This window comes from Nerophis ophidion, linkage group LG10 (assembly GCF_033978795.1).
Source record: "Nerophis ophidion isolate RoL-2023_Sa linkage group LG10, RoL_Noph_v1.0, whole genome shotgun sequence".
In the NCBI taxonomy this organism is placed as follows: Eukaryota; Metazoa; Chordata; class Actinopteri; order Syngnathiformes; family Syngnathidae; genus Nerophis; species Nerophis ophidion.
Window position 1 is genome coordinate 32,308,380 of NC_084620.1, and position 17,809 is coordinate 32,326,188.

The 17,809-nt window shown below is 41.3% G+C and overlaps 1 protein-coding gene across 3 annotated transcripts in view; it reads left to right on the plus strand.

The window, feature by feature from the left end:
- LOC133560703 (synaptopodin-2) overlaps nt 1-17,729 on the plus strand; it is an 18,897-nt gene extending 1,168 nt beyond the window's left edge. Inside the window, exons 2-5 of one of the 3 annotated variants that reach the window (XM_061913523.1) lie at nt 2,050-2,201; nt 5,643-6,106; nt 7,159-9,734; nt 17,064-17,729. In XM_061913523.1, the coding sequence (XP_061769507.1) occupies nt 2,050-2,201; nt 5,643-6,106; nt 7,159-9,734; nt 17,064-17,498 (3,627 nt within the window). In that variant the 3' untranslated portion in view covers nt 17,499-17,729. Of the gene's footprint in view, nt 1-2,049; nt 2,202-5,642; nt 6,107-7,158; nt 11,292-17,063 lie in introns of those variants that run through there. The other 2 variants (XM_061913524.1, XM_061913522.1) reach the window with 2 other exon arrangements.
- The last annotated feature ends 80 nt before the right edge of the window (nt 17,730-17,809 follow it).

A 17,809-nucleotide genomic window follows, 5' to 3' on the forward strand; every position in this document is an offset into this window, starting at 1 on the left:
TACAAGGCTTTGTCTTTAATTAGGTACACGCCCAGCAAATATATAAATGTAAAACTTTGTTTTGCCCCCATTTTTCATGTATCAGAATCAGAATACCTATATTGTCATTGCATGGAAACAACAAAATTGAACAGCAATCCAGCTCAGTGCTTTTAAAACAACCTACATGAAATACTCTTAAGACAACAAACAATAATAGCAATTTTATAAACATAATAAACATTTTTAAAACATATTGCACAGCAGATCTCTATCAGAGTTAGGCAAGTTAATAAAGTAGTGTGTGTTCAGGTAAGTGCAGCGTTTAGGGCAACATCAGCTCTAGGATAGAAACTGTTTTACAGTCTATTTGTCCTTGCTTTGATGGTCTTATAGCGCCTCCATGTGGGCAAGAGTTCAAGCCCGTGGTGACCTGGGTGGGATGAGTCCCTGAGGATGCTATTTGTTTGTACGTATTTTTTTCTTTACCAAGATAATACATCCCTTCTAGTGATGTGACATTTCAAGATGCTGATTAGACTGCATGATAGTGCACATGTGTGCCCTAGGTTGGCGGCAATAAAAAGCCACACCAAAATGTGCAGTATTAATGTATTGGGGAAGTTTGAGGCGGTCAGAAAAACATTCAGTATCTGGTGTGACAACCATTTGTCTCTGACACCGTATGCGCTAATCCTGGGTATCCCGAACATGCGCAGTAAGTGACATGTCCAGTGTTAGTTGTCAGCATACTGCACCATGCATCAGATGACAGGAATGATGTACAGATCCTTGCAACGTGGGGCCGCACATTATCGTGCTGCAGCGTGGGGTGATGGTCGTGGCTGAATAGCACAACAGTGGGCCTCGTGATATTATCCCGGTACAAATGTCAGCAAAATAACATCAACAAAATGCAACTGTGTCCGATGTTCATTAAAGACCATATGCCTGTGACGTTTATTTAGCCTTTCAGATGATAAAGAAATATATGAGATGGACTCCAGCGCAAGCGGTAGAAAAGGATGGATGGATACATCATTATGAGAGTGGCAAATTATTTCCTTATATTTCCTGTCATTTTTCAACGGCGCCTCTGCTTGGATGGAATATAAAGTATATTTTTAGACTTTTCCAGACTGCTTTTGAGCTTTGCTCAGTGGCCTTGTGGTTAGAGCATCCGCCCTGAGATAGGTAGGTCATGAGTTCAAACCCTGGCCGAGTCATACCAAAGACTATTAGGATGGGACCCATTGCCTCCCTGCTTGGCACTCAGCATCAAGGGTTGGAATTGGGGGTTAAATCACCAAAATGGTTCCCGGGCGCGGCCATCGCTGCTGCTCACTGCTCCCCTCAACAAGGGGATCGATCAAATACAGAGGACTCATTTCAACACATCTTGTCTGTGTGTGAGACAATCATTGGAGTTTAACTTTTAACTTCTAGGTGCAGGTAGTGACATCCTTTTTTGGAGCAGAGATTTACTTTAGTTAGTAGCCTTATACGGCCTGTGGAGATGGAGTCAGCTCATAAAATAAATTTTATATGTAAGACAGCTCATTTTATTAGCTGAGGTGTTGCTTATGCTAGGCTCAGTCATGGCCATGTGTGGTTATCAAGCAGTGTTTGTTTATTGTTGCATGTTTGCCTGTCAAGTCCATGCAGGGATTCCTTTCCTGACACAGCGAGGAGTGATGTCAGTGGCAACACGCCCCACTTCACTTCTCCTCATTTTACCACCTTGTGTTTTTGCAGTAAACAACAAATTGAAGATTTTTGACTGGTGTAAATGTAGTGTTTTTTTTATTTTTTATTAATTGCATTGTTTCACAAACTTTGTAATTTGTACAAAATTTATGGAACATTTCTTCCAATTGAAACCGTCTTATTAATTAGCCTAATGAACCATTTTATGGGCGGCGAGAAGCAATTACAGGGCAGCAAAAGCCATCCATCAATGGAACAATGCCCTTTCAAATGCATGTATTATCACGAGACACTCCACATTGTAAAACACACAGTTAAAACATTTGTGTATTTTTTAGAGAATAAGTGTGTGATTGTCCACAGGTAGAAGAAGGGAGTCGCGCTTTCAAAGCCGGATTAAAGGAAGGAGACGAGGTGGTGTCGCTGAACAAAGAGCCGTGTGCGAGGGTCACCCTTTTACAAGCCCACTCCCTCATGGACACATGTAGTAACTGCCTGCAATTACTTATCAAAAGGTACAGAAGCTCAATAATGACTCGACATTCCCTCAAAATGTGTCAATGATATCATGTTAATTTACAAGCATGGACAAAGCACATGAATTTAATTGATATATAAAAGCATATCATAGCAAAAATCCCCCTGTACAATGTTAACATGCCTTTTGTGGCCATGAATGGCATTTGATTGACATCACTGCAATTTGATTGGATGGTATTTCTGGCTATGATAGGGCAACTTTAATTATTATGATCATAATGTACAAACCCCAAAACCACTGAAGTTAGCACGTTGTGTAAATCGTAAATAAAAATTCAATACAATATTTGGAAATCGTTTTCAACCTATATTCAATTGAATAGACTGCAAAGACAAGATGTTTAACGTTCGAACTGGAAAATTGTATTTTTTAGAAACATTAGCTCATTTGAAATTTGATGCCTGCAACATGTTTCAAAAAAGCTGGCACAATTAGCAAAACAGACTGAGAAAGTTGAGGAATGCTAATCAAACTCTTATTTTGAACCTCGCACAGGTGAACAGGCTAATTGGGAAAGGTGAGTGCCATGATTGTGTGTAAAAGCAGCTTCCATGAAATGCTCAGTCGTTCACAAACAAGGATGGGGCGAGGGTCATCACTTCGTGAACAAATAGGTGAGCAAATTGTCGAACAGTTTAAGAACAACATTTTTCAATTTAGGGATTTCACCATCTACGGTCCGTAATATCATCAAAAGGTTCAGAGAATCTGGAAAATATTACGGACCTTCAACCCCTTAGGTGGTACTGCATCAAAAAGTGACATCAGTGTGTAAAGGATATCACCACATGGGCTCGGGAACACTTCAGAAAACCACAGTTTGTCGCTACATTTGTAAGTGCAAGTTAAAACTCTAGTATGCAAAGCCAAAGCCATTTATCAACTTTATCAACCCAAAAACGCCACTGGCTTCGCTGGGCCCATGCTCAACTAAAATGCACTGATGCAAAGTAGAAAAGTGTTCTGTGGTCTGACATGTCCACATTTCAAATTGTTTTTGGAAAGTGTGGACGTCTTGTCCTCTGGAACAAAGAGTAAAAGAACCATTCCGATTGTTATTGGTGCAAAGTGGAAAAGCCAGCTTCTGTGATGGTATGGGGGTGTATTAGTGCCCAAAGCATGGGTAATTTACACATCTGTGAAGGCACCATTAATGCTGAAAGGTACATACAGGTTTGGGAGCAACATATGATGCCATGCAAGCAACGTTATCATGGACACCCCTGCTTTTTTCAGCAATGCCAAGCAAAGTGTAATAACAGAGTGGCTTCATAGTAAAAAAGTGCAGGTACTAGACTGGCCTGCCTGTAGTCCAGACCTGTCTCCCATTGAAAATGTGTGGCACAATATGAAGCCTAAAATACCACAACGGAGACTGTTGAACAACTTAAGCTATACATCAAGCAAGAATGGGAAAAAATTCCACCTGAAAAGCTTCAAAAATTTGTCTCCACAGTTCCCAAACGTTTACGGAGTGTTGTTAAAAGGAAAGGTCATGTAACACAATGATAAAAATGCCAACTTTTTTGCAATATGTTGCTGCCATTGAATTCTAAGTTAATGATTATTTGCAAAAAAAATAAATACATTTCTCAGTTCGACCATCGAAGACCTTATCTTTGCAGTCTATTCAATTGAATATAAGTTGAAAAGGATTTGCAAATCATTGTATTCTGTTTTTGATTACGGTTTACACAACATACCAACTTCGCTGGTTTTGGGTTTTGTACATTATCCATCCATCTATCCATCTTCTTCCACTTGTCCAGCTTGAGTCAGACAACCATTCACACATTCACATACATTGTGTTACAGCCTGGTATGGATCCCAAAAAATGCTGAGGTGGAATGTTTTGCAAACAATATGTGTTTCTCTTTATTGCGAGGGGACTCAAAAGCAGACAACAGAAGGCGACGGTGGCGTAAACAAGCACGCAAGGAAAATAGGAAACCAATCAAAAACATGAACTGGGGCGCTAGGCAAAGCTAGAAATAAAACTGGGTAGACCTCAAACCCTTTATTCATTGAAACGAAAATACAGAAATTTCACGACAGTGGATTTGCAAACAGCTAAAATTATACACAAAGCAAACTACAATCTCCTACCCAGTAATATACAACACTTTTTCTCATTGAAAGAGAAGAAATATAATATAGGAGAAAATGTAATTTAAAACATTTGTACACAAGTACAACACATAAGACCTTCAATATATCAGTATGTGAAATTAAATTATTGAATGGATTAAGCAAAGAAATAATAAAAAAAAAAAAATAATTTAATCCACTTTAAGAAACTCTTCAAACTTAAAGTGATTAAAAAATACAAAGAAGAAGAACCATGATAAACATTCAGAATTTACTTCATCCATCTATTCATTTTCTCGATAATTAACTTATCTCACCATACAAAATATAACTTACTTCACTAATTATTATTTATTTATTTTTATTGTTATTACTTTTGGAGAATATTGTGGATAAATTGAGAACAGGAAGTGAACAAAAGTTTTAGCAACTGCTGTGTAAAGGCAAAGGGGTAGAAATAAAAAAACTCTGTTTCTTCCTACTCCTTTTCAAACATGTTGAATAGAGAAACTGGAAATTGTGATGTATCATGTTATATGCATGCATATTCGAATTAAACACAAACTCAACTCAACTCAACTCAAAACAAAACTAAATAAAATCAAACAATATTAAACTAAACAATACAACAAATCCATACAACAGAACTAAATTAAACAGAACACAGTTTAACTCAACTTAACAACCAAACTAAACTGTGCTAATATAAATTCAACTACACTAAACAACAAAACTACACGAAACCAATTTAAATTAAAGTAGACAAATATCAACGCAAAGTAACTGCAGAATTAAACTCAAGTCATCGAAATCAAACTAAACCAACTAGACAACAAAACTCAACCCAACTACAGGACAACTGAACTAAACTAAAATAATTTGTAAACCAAAGTAAGCCGTACTAAACTGAATTTAACAACAAAACACCACATACGACAATTGGAGTTTTATATTAATCTTACCTTTTCATTTAATTGACGGAGAAATTCAGAAAAAATATTTTTTTAAATAATTGATTTTTTGATATACAATCACGTTTCATTGTCACACGATTGTCTTTCATCAAAAATAACACAAAATAATATATTCATGAATTAGGATGCATGCCTAATTAACTGAGAAATTTAAATAAATCAGCACGTGTACATACAATTTATTTGAGTATTATACAAACAGTACACACGTGTACTATAATACATTTAAAATTGTGTTTTTTAACAAACAAAAAGTATGTGAATAGTCCCCTCTCCACATTTTCCCAAAACCTTTTCATACTGTTTTGTATGAAAATTGCTAAGATGTTCTTGTTGCTGTTTTCTGTGACAGGTCTGTGACCAGTGAAGCTTCAACAAGCTGCTCCATAAAGCACAGTAGAAACAATCCAAGGGAGCTCCACATAGCCGAATCCCAGGATGAATCGTCTGATGGCGACCAAGGAATCGGGGGTGTCCCTGTAGATGTGGACTGTACCTTTCTTGGAGGTGCCCGTGGCATCCTAGGAGATTGCTCCACCAGAGGGTCCACCATTACCACCACAAATGAGGCGCCAGCCGGCATTCGACAGCCACTGAGCCACCATGGAGTCGTCCAAGGGATGATATCATCAGCATCAGCAGGGAGGAGCCTGGGAAGCTCCCAGAGCAGAGCAGAAGACGGGGGAGGTCCTTGTGAGGGTCCTGGATCTTTTGGAGTTGCTTTCGAACTCCCTTCAGATGAAGGAACACCCGCAGAGGAGGAGGAGGAGGATTCTGACCAAGGGAAACCCAACAGGCACCGGGCAAAGCACGCCAGTGAGTACTATTCTATAAGGGTCATTTGATGACACGTGAATGCTTATACGGCCTTATTTGACTTGGAGACGTACAATTATTTTGAAAGGCAAAACTGTAGACTCCCAAGGTTTTTTTTAGGCGAGAGGGGGCTAAATATACCCACTGATGCCTGCAGAAGAGTGGCGCTTTGACAGACACCAGCATGTGCATGTGCTGCTCGGGCCGTTACCTGATCCTCCTCTCGAATTGAGCTAAAAAAAAAAAAAAAAAGGAGAGTCAGTACGCTCACTCCCACCGTTTGCAGTCCTTGCCGCCCTCAGGTTAGTCTTGAAGGAAAACCTTGAATGCTTTTTGGTTATTGCATGGCTCTGATGTCTATGGTCATTTTGAATTCATTGCAACCAATTTTTAATCCTGCTGGTTTAATGTAGTGTGTTGTTACGATAATAGACACGGGTCAGGGACTTCCTTTATTGCTTTTGCGGATGTATGAATTGCAAATGAGGCTAGTTTATGGGTGTCATTTTGTCACATGACTGCATGTACGATTTGTGTTCTAATTCTACTACCAAAAATGCTTCACATTAAAGGGAAGAGTGTCTAAATGTGTTGCCTGCGCTATTTTCCCCAAATACACCACATGGCAGCGCTGTTATTGAACCCCCAAGTTTGACCCCAAAAGTAGGATTGACTTAAAATTTCTCACACCCTCTGAATGGGCCTGAATTTTCCTACAAAACCTTTATAAGATGAACAAGCACCTGTTTGTAAAATTTGAGCAAGATTGTTTGAAAAGCATGGCTACCATAATGCAAATATGCTTTTACAGGGGCACCCCCAGGACTTAGCAACTAATTGTCCATATGTTATTGTCCCTTTGTCCAATGACAATTGTACTTTGAGGATGTCTGTATTACATGTACACAAACATGTATTCCAAAGCATTTTTAACACAACCCACAGTCGGCACCACAAATGTCATGTCTATATTTCCTCCTGGTGGAATTTTTGCTGTTATAACTTTTACGACAAGCTGTCAACCAAAGCGTTTCCCTCTTTTTTCCTCTCAGGGCTTAGGCGTAGCGAAAGTCTCTCCGAGAAGCAAGTGAAGGAAGCCAAGTCCAAATGTAAGCGGATCGCCCTCCTTCTTTCTGCCGCGCCACTCAACCCCAACAACAAGGGGCTGTTGATGTTCAGGAAGCACCGGCAAAGAGCCAAGAAGTACACCCTTGTGAGCTACGGCACCGGCGAAGACGAGCAGGACTACAGCACAGAAGACGACGATATTGAATTGGAAAGCCATCAAAGTGGAATACATGTTTTGGAGTTCACACTCGCAGCACAGGACCGCACCAATTTAGAGAAGCATTTCCGGAAAGGTGGCAAAGGTGTGCTAACCATCAGCCTCCAGGATAAAGATCTCCTTGGACAGAAGAAGATGGACTGTCTACCGGATACCAAGGGAAAAGGCGCTCTCATGTTCGCCCAGCGGCGCCAGAGGATGGACGAGATAGCTGCAGAGCATGAAGAGCTCCGGCGCCAGGGAACTCAAGTACAAGGAGTGCAGGAACAGCAGAAAGTGGCAGAGCCGTCCTTTATGCAGTCCGCCACGAAGGACCATGCATGTATGGACGTGAATTTACACCAGCGGCAGCAGTATCAACAGTACCAAGAGCAGCAGTACTACGATCAACAACAGCAGTATCAGCAGCAGTATCAGCAACAAATGCATCATCAGGAATTTTCTCACAATGGCTCAGTCCAACACCAAAACAGTGAAATGCAGAGTTATTTTAGCAATCGTACCGCAAAGCCGTTTTTGGTACAAAACATGGCCGCCACTCCTTACTCTGCCGCCATGAGTGGTGCCGATCAAGAGTCGATGGGTCATGGAGAGCAAATTGCCTCCCGCGATGAACGCATTTCCACGCCAGCAATCAGGACCGGCCTCCTGGATTCCAAAAGAAGAAATGCCGGCAAGCCGATGTTCACTTTTAAGGAGGCGCCAAAGGTATCCCCCAATCCTGAGTTGCTAAACCTTCTTAACATGAGAAGGGATAAGAAGACTGGGATTGAATTGGGAGCTGAGGAGGACTACCTGAGCCTGGGGGCAGAGGCTTGTAATTTCCTGCAGTCTGCAGGACTCAAATACAAGTCTCCTCCACCTGTGGCCCCCAAACCCATGGTTAACCCTAGCACCGATCCCCGGTCTCCACAGATTGACAGCCAGGACATGCCTCTGCAGCATGCTGAAAATAGAGCATACCCACCTGCTGCGGCCCCCACCACAGAGACCACCCCATCTACAGACCAAGAGCCAAACTCTGTTGCCCCTGAGACCTCTCTCCCTCAAACTGCAGAGGATCAACAAACATGGCCTCCCTCAGTGCCAGAAACACAACAAATGGCACAAGTGCAACAGATGAATGCTCAAGCCAGTTCCTCACCACAGCCTGAGTCAGAAAGAATGTGGGATGTAGCTCCAATACACGCAGCTGCCCAACAATCCACAGTTGGATTCCAGGTACAGCAGCCACAGGATCTACCTGCAAGTCAATCCCCTTCTCAACCACAGTGGGTGACACATCAGACTACTCCGAGCAATGTCCAGGCTCAGCCACCAGCAGCCAATACTTGGCGGACATCCTGGACCCAACCAGAGCAAGCACAGCCACCTCCCCAACCATCCTGGAGTCCGCCTCAAAAAACACCACAAACAACCTGGGCACAAGATCCACAAGCACAACCCACCAGGGGACAACCACACAATCCGATGCAGCAGCAACAGCAGTCTTCCTGGGAACAGCCTCCGCAAGTACAGTCTCAATTGGCATGGATGCAGAATAAAGCCCAAGTTCAGCCATCTTGGGTTCAGCCAGAACCATCGTGGGTTCAACCCGCACAGCATCAGGCTCCACCACAAGACTGGCCGCAAAACGTAGCACCAGATAAACACTGGATTCCCTCTCAGCCGCAGCACCAACCTCCTATTGATTGCTGGCCTCTGTCACAACCTCAATGGTCCCAAGCAGCCCAACCACAGCCTCCAGTCAGTTTGAGTACTTGGGCCCCAGCTCCTGCCCAACCAAAGTGGACTCAACAGGCTCCAGAACAGGTCCAGCATGCCACTCCTTCATGGGGAGTAGCTCAGGATCAGGCCCAACAGCAGCCACATTGGTTTCAGCCACCTCATCCGCAATCGTCACCACAGCCCACTTGGCAACCTCCGAAGCCTCCACCGCAGCCTCCAATGAACGCATGGCCTGCAGCTCAACCTCAGACCTCCATTAATACATGGGCACCTCAGTCCCAGCAAAAACCTGCAACCAACACCCACCCCTCGCTAAAACCTTGGCAGCACAACCGCGGTCTTCCTCCATCCCTACATGCTCCGCAGCGTACCTTTGCCATGGGTCACAGAGCTTCCTCACCTATAAACCCCTTGGCCACAGTCTTGAACCCCTCGTCTGCTGGCTCGGCTTTCGAGATGCCAGTAGTCAAGGGAAAAGGTGCCGACATGTTTGCCAAGCGTCAATCTCGTATGGAGAAGTATGTCGTGGATTCGGAGACGGTGCAAGCCAACAAAGCGAGCCGATCGACATCGCCCGCCGCTTCCTTACCCAATGAGTGGAAGTACACCCCTAATGTACGTGCACCACCTTCTCGGGGTTTTAACCCTATTCACTCTCCTTCTTATCCCCCAGCTGCATCAAAACAACCTCCTTCCAGTGGTCCCTTGTCCAAGTCAAAGAAAAAAGGCAAACCTGCTCCAAAACCACTCAATGTTATCGATGTCATGAAGCATCAACCTTATCAGCTTAGCGCCTCACTCTTTACATACGGTCCTGCAGCAGAGACCACCAAAGAACCCACACCTAGTTGTCCACCTCCTAGCCACCTTCCACCTCCATATGAGCAATTGACCCCAGATCAACCAGCTGGGACCTTAAGTCCTCCACCCCCCCAACAGGCTAACGGGTCCATGCAGCCTGTGCCGCATGATGGAACCTACCCTCAACCCCCTTCTGATCCTTATCAACAGCCTTCAGGTGGTCCCGACTGGGCAACATGCAACCAACAGCTCAATCCCCAGTACCAACCCTGTCCTGTCCCCTACCAACCAGCTGCTAGTCCTCCTTATCTTTCACCTGCTTACCAGCAGCCTCACACTAGCTTCCCAATAGCTTCCCCGCCAGAGTCCACATCCGGGGGCAACCCTGTCTCCGCCCCGAAACCTAAATTTATGGCGAAAAAAAGCTCAGCTCAGGTTTGGAAGCCCACTATTGTTGAGAAAGAGTGAATCTGGTGGGATCAAATTATGTTTATAGGAAGGATTCATGTCGTTTTAAAGCCTTAAAGTTCAAATAATGTGGAGGGCTATCACGGATAAAATAGGACAGAATAAAGAAAAAGCAAGACAGATGATTCTATGTTTTAACGCTATGTGAAAACAGGATTATGTAGAATTAACAGAAGAAAATGTTGGAAAAGTAAAAATACCATGAATTCTCAAACTGTGGTACAAGTTTCCACAACGAGAAGGACAGGCGGTAGAAGATGGATGGATTGATGGATGGATGGCCTTGTCTGCGTATTGTGATATTGATATTGATAAAAAAGTAATAGGAATGAAAATTCCTTACCAAAATTAGCTGGAGTTGAATTCTAAACTGATGATTTACATTACATGCAAGTGCAAGCGGCGTGTTCAAAGCTACAACCGTGGGAGGGGGGAACTGTGATACTGAATACTTCAAAAAGGTGGTACTTGGTGTAACAAAGTTTGACAGCACTAAAAGCTTCAAATGTAAAAACAGTTTTTCTAAATGTTAGTAAACAATAATAATAATAATAATATCCTTTCGTTACTTTGCTGTCTTTTGCCCTGCAGCACCTTCGTCAAGTGAATTTATTTTAAGCTTATTTTTTTTCTGTCAGCTGTTGCGTCATGCCGGGTGTTATATTTAAACCGAGGTTGACACATAACAAGCTTAAATTTCAACTTGAGCCAAAACTAATCGACCATGTAGCTTTATCTCTGCAATGGTCTTCATATGAATAGATGTAATTTATTTATGTTTGGATTGTGGCTTCTTTTGTCCTTTTCTCCATTTGCTTCCTCCTATATGTGTTTTTTTTTTCTTCACTGTGCACTTTCCTGTATACCATTCACTGCAGTGCCATTAAAACAATGTTATCCTTGTTTTGGCCTTTTGTCTCTTCTGTTGTCTTTGCTGTATACTTTCTCCTTTGTTTCATTTCCCATGCTTTTTCCTTGTTTACACCCTGTGCTATTCTATATTACTTATATTTTTAATAAAATATTTCATCGAAATACAAATTTAGCATACTTACAGTTTTATGAAGAAAATACATTTTGATAATTATTTTTTTGCATCTACTGCATACCAAGTATGTTCCAGTCAAAAGTGTATACTTCCACATTGTATTCAATGAGAAAGTGTCTAAACTATTGACTAAAGCTGTACATTCCTAAACGTTCACCTTGTTCTGTAAAAAGCTGCAAATACAACCATAGTACGACAAAAACACAATTATTATTTTCATTACAACTATTAACAAATACAGCACAAAATGACGACTACATCCACAACTAACAAAGATAAATGAACACTGAAGACTACCACTTGAAAACTAATAACCACAAACACAAAATGTATGTAGAAATCAGTGACGTGCGGTGAGGTTCATGGCTGGTGAGGCACTGACTTCATCACAGTCTGATTTATAAACATATGAACCCTATAGAGTATCTTATTCAACATTTGATTGGCGGCAGTTAACGGGTTATGTTTAAAAGCTCATACCAGCATTCTTCCCTGCTTGGCACTCAGCATCAAAGGTTGGAATTGGGGGTTAAATCACCAAAAATGATTCCCGGCTGCTGCTGCTCACTGCTCCCCTCACCTCCCAGGGGGTGAACAAGGGGATGGGTCAAATGCAGAGGACAACTTTCACCAAACCTAGTGTGTGTGTGACAATCATTGGTACTTTAACTTAATGTAGCAGGTACTTTAGCTAGTATAGTATAGTATAGTATAAATAAATTACACTTATTATTATCATTATTACCGATAATACTGCTAACATTAACAATATTAAATAACCACATGTATGTAGAAAATAACAAACACGACAGTACACAGTGTTGTTACTATGACAGGTGTAACCGCGCTCCAGCGTTAGTGTTCATTCATTGTCTTTACTGTAGCATAAAAAATGCAGATGGCCTTAAAACACCACAATACTCAGTCACCTTATTTAAGTACCCAAAATAAAGACTCGACATAAATATAAATTCAATCGGATCAGAAACATTGGAGGAAATGGGATTAAAACCCGATGCTAACCGCCCATAGAAAATACATGGGTACGGCTAGTAGCTACTATTAGCAAACAAATTTACTTACCAACTCAGCTTAATATATCAACATCGACACACTCTCTCGTCGCAACTCGGCCCTGATGGTTGGCACCTATAAGTTTACAATTAGTTGTAAAATGTTGGACGGTTGTTTATACGATATGCAGGCAAACGACAACTTTAAAACATACTGGCTTTGGCCTAGCCAAGTAGTGCAAGAATGATCTCTGGGATCACTAGTGACCTCTACCACCAGGAGGCTGGAGAACAGGAGCCTCACATTGTACGTGTTTCGCAGCCGTTTTATGATTCCCCAGCACAAGAAATACGTTACACACATACATCCATCCATCCATTTTCTACCGCTTATTCCCTTTTGGGGTCGCGGGGGGCGCTGGCGCCTATCTCAGCTACAATCGGGCGGAAGGCGGGGTACACCCTGGAAAAGTCGCCACCTCATCGCAGAGCCAACACAGATAGACAGACAACATTCACACACTAGGGCCAATTTAGTGTTGCCAATCAATCTATCCCCAGGTGCATGTCTTTGGAAGTGGGAGGAAGCCGGAGTACCCGGAGGGAACCCACGCATTCACGGGGAGAACATACAAACACTGTACATTATATACCTCAGCTAACTAAACTATGGAATTTTTTTTCTACCGCCTATTCCCTTTTGGGGTTGCGGGGGGCGCTGTCGCCTATTTCAACTACATTCGGAAGGAAGGCGGAGTACACCCTGGACAAGTCGCCACCTCATCGCAGGGCCAACACAGATAGACAGACAACATTCACTACGGAAATGTATAACATAATTCATATAGCAATACGGTCTCACTGCACAGCAGACAGCAGTTAGCCAAGTCATTGCGCAATCCATGGGAGGCTCAGCTGGCTGTGACTCACCGCAAGTAATTCTCAGTATTTGAACGGCAAATGCAAAAATTAAGTGATTTTGAATTTTTTCAAAAATTCAAAACTGGTGAAGTTAAATGAAAAATAACTTTATAGTATAATCACTGGATACATATAACAATAACATTTATTTTTTTTCTTTTTACATTTTTTTCTTTCCATGATGGCCTCACCTGCCGCCCCTGACTGCACGTCACTGGTAGAAAACATGTAAGAATAGATTTACTTGACAAAGTAAAACCTACTCAGTGGCCTAGTGGTTAGAGCAGGGGTCACCAACACGGTGCCCGCGGGCACCAGGTCGCCCGTAAGGACCATATGTGTCGCCCGCCGGCCTGTTCTAAAAATAGCTCAAATAGCAGCACTTACCAGTGAGCTGCCTCTATTTCTTAAATTTTATTTATTTACTAGCAAGCTGGTCTCGCTTTGCTCGACATTTTTAATTCTAAGAGAGACAAAACTCAAATACAATTTGAAAATCCAAGAAAATATTTTGAAGACTTTGTCTGCACTTGTTTAAATAAATGTATTTGTTATTTTACTTTGCTTCTTATAACTTTCAGAAAGACAATTTTAGAGAAAAAATACAACATTAAAAATGATTTTAGGATTTAAACACATACGGTATACCTTTTTACCTTTTAAATTCCTTTCTCTTCTTTCCTGACAATTTAAATCAATGTTAAAGTATTTTTTTTTATTGTAAAGAATATTAAAAATACATTTTAATTTAATTCTTCATTTTAGCTTCTGTTTTTTCGACGAAGAATATTTGTGAAATATTTCTTCAAACTTATGATTAAAATTCAAAACATTTATTCTGGCAAATCTAAAAAAATCTGTAGAATCAAATTTAAATCTTATTTCAAAATATTTTGAATTTCTTTTCAAATTTAGTTCTGGAAAATCTAGAAGAAATAATGATTTGTTTTTGTTAGAAATATAGCTTGGTCCAATTTGGTATATGTTCTAACAAAGTGCAGATTGGATTTTAACCTTCTAAAAACATCCATCCATTTTCTACCACTTATTTCCTTTCGCGGTGGCGGGGGGCGCTGGCGAATATCTCAGCTACTTTTTAAAACATGTCATCAAAATTCTAAAATTAATCTTAATCAGGAGAAATTACTAATGATGTTCCATAAATTCTTTTTTTTAGTTCTTTCAAAAAGTTTTTCTCTTCATATTTTTCGATTGAATTTTGAATTTTAAAGAGTCGAAATCGAAGATAAACTATGTTTCATTTTTTTCGTGTTTTCTCCTCTTTTAAACCGTTAAATTAAGTGTTTTTTTTCATCATTTAATCTCTACAAAAAACTTTCCGTACAAGGAAAAAAAAATGTACGAAGGAATGACAGACAGAAATACCCATTTTTTATATATATATATATATAGAGATTTATTTATTAAAGGTGAATTGAGCAAATTGGTTATTTCTGGCAATTTATTTAAGTGTGTATCCAACTGGTGGGTAGCCGTTCGCATTAATCAGTACCCAAGAAGTAGCTCTTGGTTTCAAAAAGGTTGGTGACCCCTGGGTTAGCGTGTCCGCCCTGAGATCGGTAGAGTGGCAGATTTTTTCCTTATATTTCCTGTCATTTTTCAACGGCGCCTCTGCAAAGATGTAATATAAAGTATATTTTTAGACTTTTCCAGACTGCTTTTGAGTTCCGCTCAGTGGCCTTGTGGTTAGAACGTCTGCCCTGAGATAGGTAGGTCATGAGTTCAAACCCTGGCCGAGTCATACCAAAGACTATAAAAAAATGGGACCTATTGCCTCCCTGCTTGGCACTCAGCATCAAGGGTTGGAATTGTGGGTTGAATCACCATAAATGATTGCTGGGCGCGGCACCGCTGCTGCCCACTCCTCCCCACACTTCCCAGGGGGTGATAAAGGGAATGGGTCAAATGCAGAGGACAAATTTAACCAGACCTAATGTGTGTGTGGGACAATCGTTGGTACTTTAAATGTAACTTAAAATTCTGTTTGTGCAGTTGTGGTCAAAAGTTTACATACCCTTGTGAAGGACATAATTTCATGGCTGTCTTGAGTTTCCAATAATTTCTAAAACTCTTATTTTTTGTGATAGAGTGATTGGAGCACATACAAAAAACATTCATGACATTTGGTTCTTTTATGAATTTATTATGGGTCTACTGAAAATGTGACCAAATCTGCTGGGTCAAAAGTATACATACAGCAATGTTAATATTTGGTTACATGTCCCTTGGCAAGTTTCACTGCAATAAAGCGCTTTTGGTAGCCAGCCATCCACAAGCTTCGGGTTGAATTGTTGACCACTCCTCTTAAAAAAAAATTGGTGCAGTTCAGATAAATTTGTTTGTTTTCTGACAAGGACGTGTTTCTTCAGCATTGTCCACAGGTTTAAATCAGTACTTTGGAAAGGCCAGTCTAAAACCTTAATTCTAGCCTAATTTAGTCCTTCCTTTACCACTTTTGACATGTATTTGGGGTCATTGTCCTGTTGTAGCACCCAACTGCGCCCAAGACCCAACCTCCGGATTGATGACTTTCGGTTGACCTGAAGAATTTGGAGGTAATCCTCCTTTTTCATAGTCCCATTTACTGATTTTTCCTCCAAACATATTGCTGGGTATTGTGGCCAAATAGCTACATTTTTGTTTCATCTGACATCACATGGACAAAGATAAGACCTTCTGGAGGAAAGTTCTGTGGTCAGATATAACAAACATTAAGCTGTTTGGCCACAATACCGAGCAATATGTTTGGAGAAGAAAAGGTGAGGCCTTTAATCCCAGTAACACCAAGTCTACCGTCAGGCATGGTGGTGGTAGTGTTATGCTCTGTGCCTTGTTTTGCTGCCAATGGAACTGGTACTTTACAAAGAGTAAATTGGACAATGAAAAAGGAGGATTACCTCCAAATTATTCAGGACAACCTAAAATCATCAGCCCGTAGGTTGGGTCTTGGGCGCAGTTGGGTGTTCCAACAGGACAATGGCCCCAAACACACGTCAAAAGTGGTAAAGGAATGGTTGAATCAGGCTAGAATTAAGGTTTTAAAATGGCATTCCCAAAGTCCTGACTTAAACATGTGGAAAATGCTGAAGAAACAAGTCCATGTCAGAAAAAACAACCAATTTAGCTGAAATGTACCAATTGTCAAGATGAGTGGTCAAAACTTCAACTAGAAACTTGTGGAAAACTACCAAAAGCGCCTTATTGCAGTGAAACTTGCCAAGGGACATGTAACCAAATATTAACATTGCTGTATGTATACTTTTGACCCAGCAGATTTGGTCACATTTTCAGTAGACTCAAAATAAATTAATAAAAGAACCAAAGTTCATGAAAGTTTTTTGCAACCAACAAGTATGTGCTCCAATCACTCTATCACAAAAAATAAGAGTTGTAGAAATTATCGGAAACTCAAGACAGCCGTGGCATTATGTTCTTTACAAGTGTATGTAAACTTTTGACCAAGACTGTATATTTGACGTACTCCTAAGCATTGTATCTCTTGTAATTATATTTTTGACCACAAGATGGTAGCATTGCACTTCATGCATGTGCTTTACAAGAAGCTCATTTGGCTTCAAAAACGTTTATGTTTGTTCATGCATAAGGAGGGAAAATTAGAACTCATATATTGCAGCCACATATTAACTAAAAAAATGAATTTGTGGTTTTCAGATAACTGGGAGGAGCTACTCTCTTTCCCCCCCTGCCAGAGGGTCTTCCACAGCCTATCGTCATCCAACCCAGACAGCAAGGCAGATGTCCTCCTGGAGGGAGAAGGCCTCCAAACCACTCACACCGTGGGAGGCCGCGTCCCGCCATCCGCTGGGTCTGGTGGATGAAGCCTTCACTGTCCAAGATCTTGAGCAGAGCCTGGCTGCCAATGTCCGCCTGGTCGCACAGTGCAGAATGGTCCCAGAGCCGCCGCCCCAGTGGAAGGCAAGGGTGACCTACCAAGCCCCGCAAAAACCCTGCGGTCACAGTAGAGGTGGCGTCTCCAGTGATGGATACGGGTCCTTGCCTCGACAGTGGCAGCCTCATAGGGCGCCATCTGTGGGGCAGCAAACATCCAAGTCTGTTTATGGCACGAAATATAGTTGGAAGCAGTAGAACACACCTTTTAAAACATTGAATTAGTTTCATTTGCATGCCTTAATTAAACAAAATAACACAGTGAGACTTATTTTTAGAGTACTATTAGACATTTTTTTTTTAGTGGTTGCTTCTTTTTTGCATGGCGACAATGATTTTACCATGATCCCATAAATGAACTGACCTGTTTGTGATTTAACATGCAGCCTTTCTCGTAAAATAAATACAACAATAGCGCAATATGTGCTTCTTACATCCTCGTTAAGGTCAAAGGGAGGGACCTACCTGGCACCTGTTCCATTGCAACACGACACAACTTTTCACCCTGC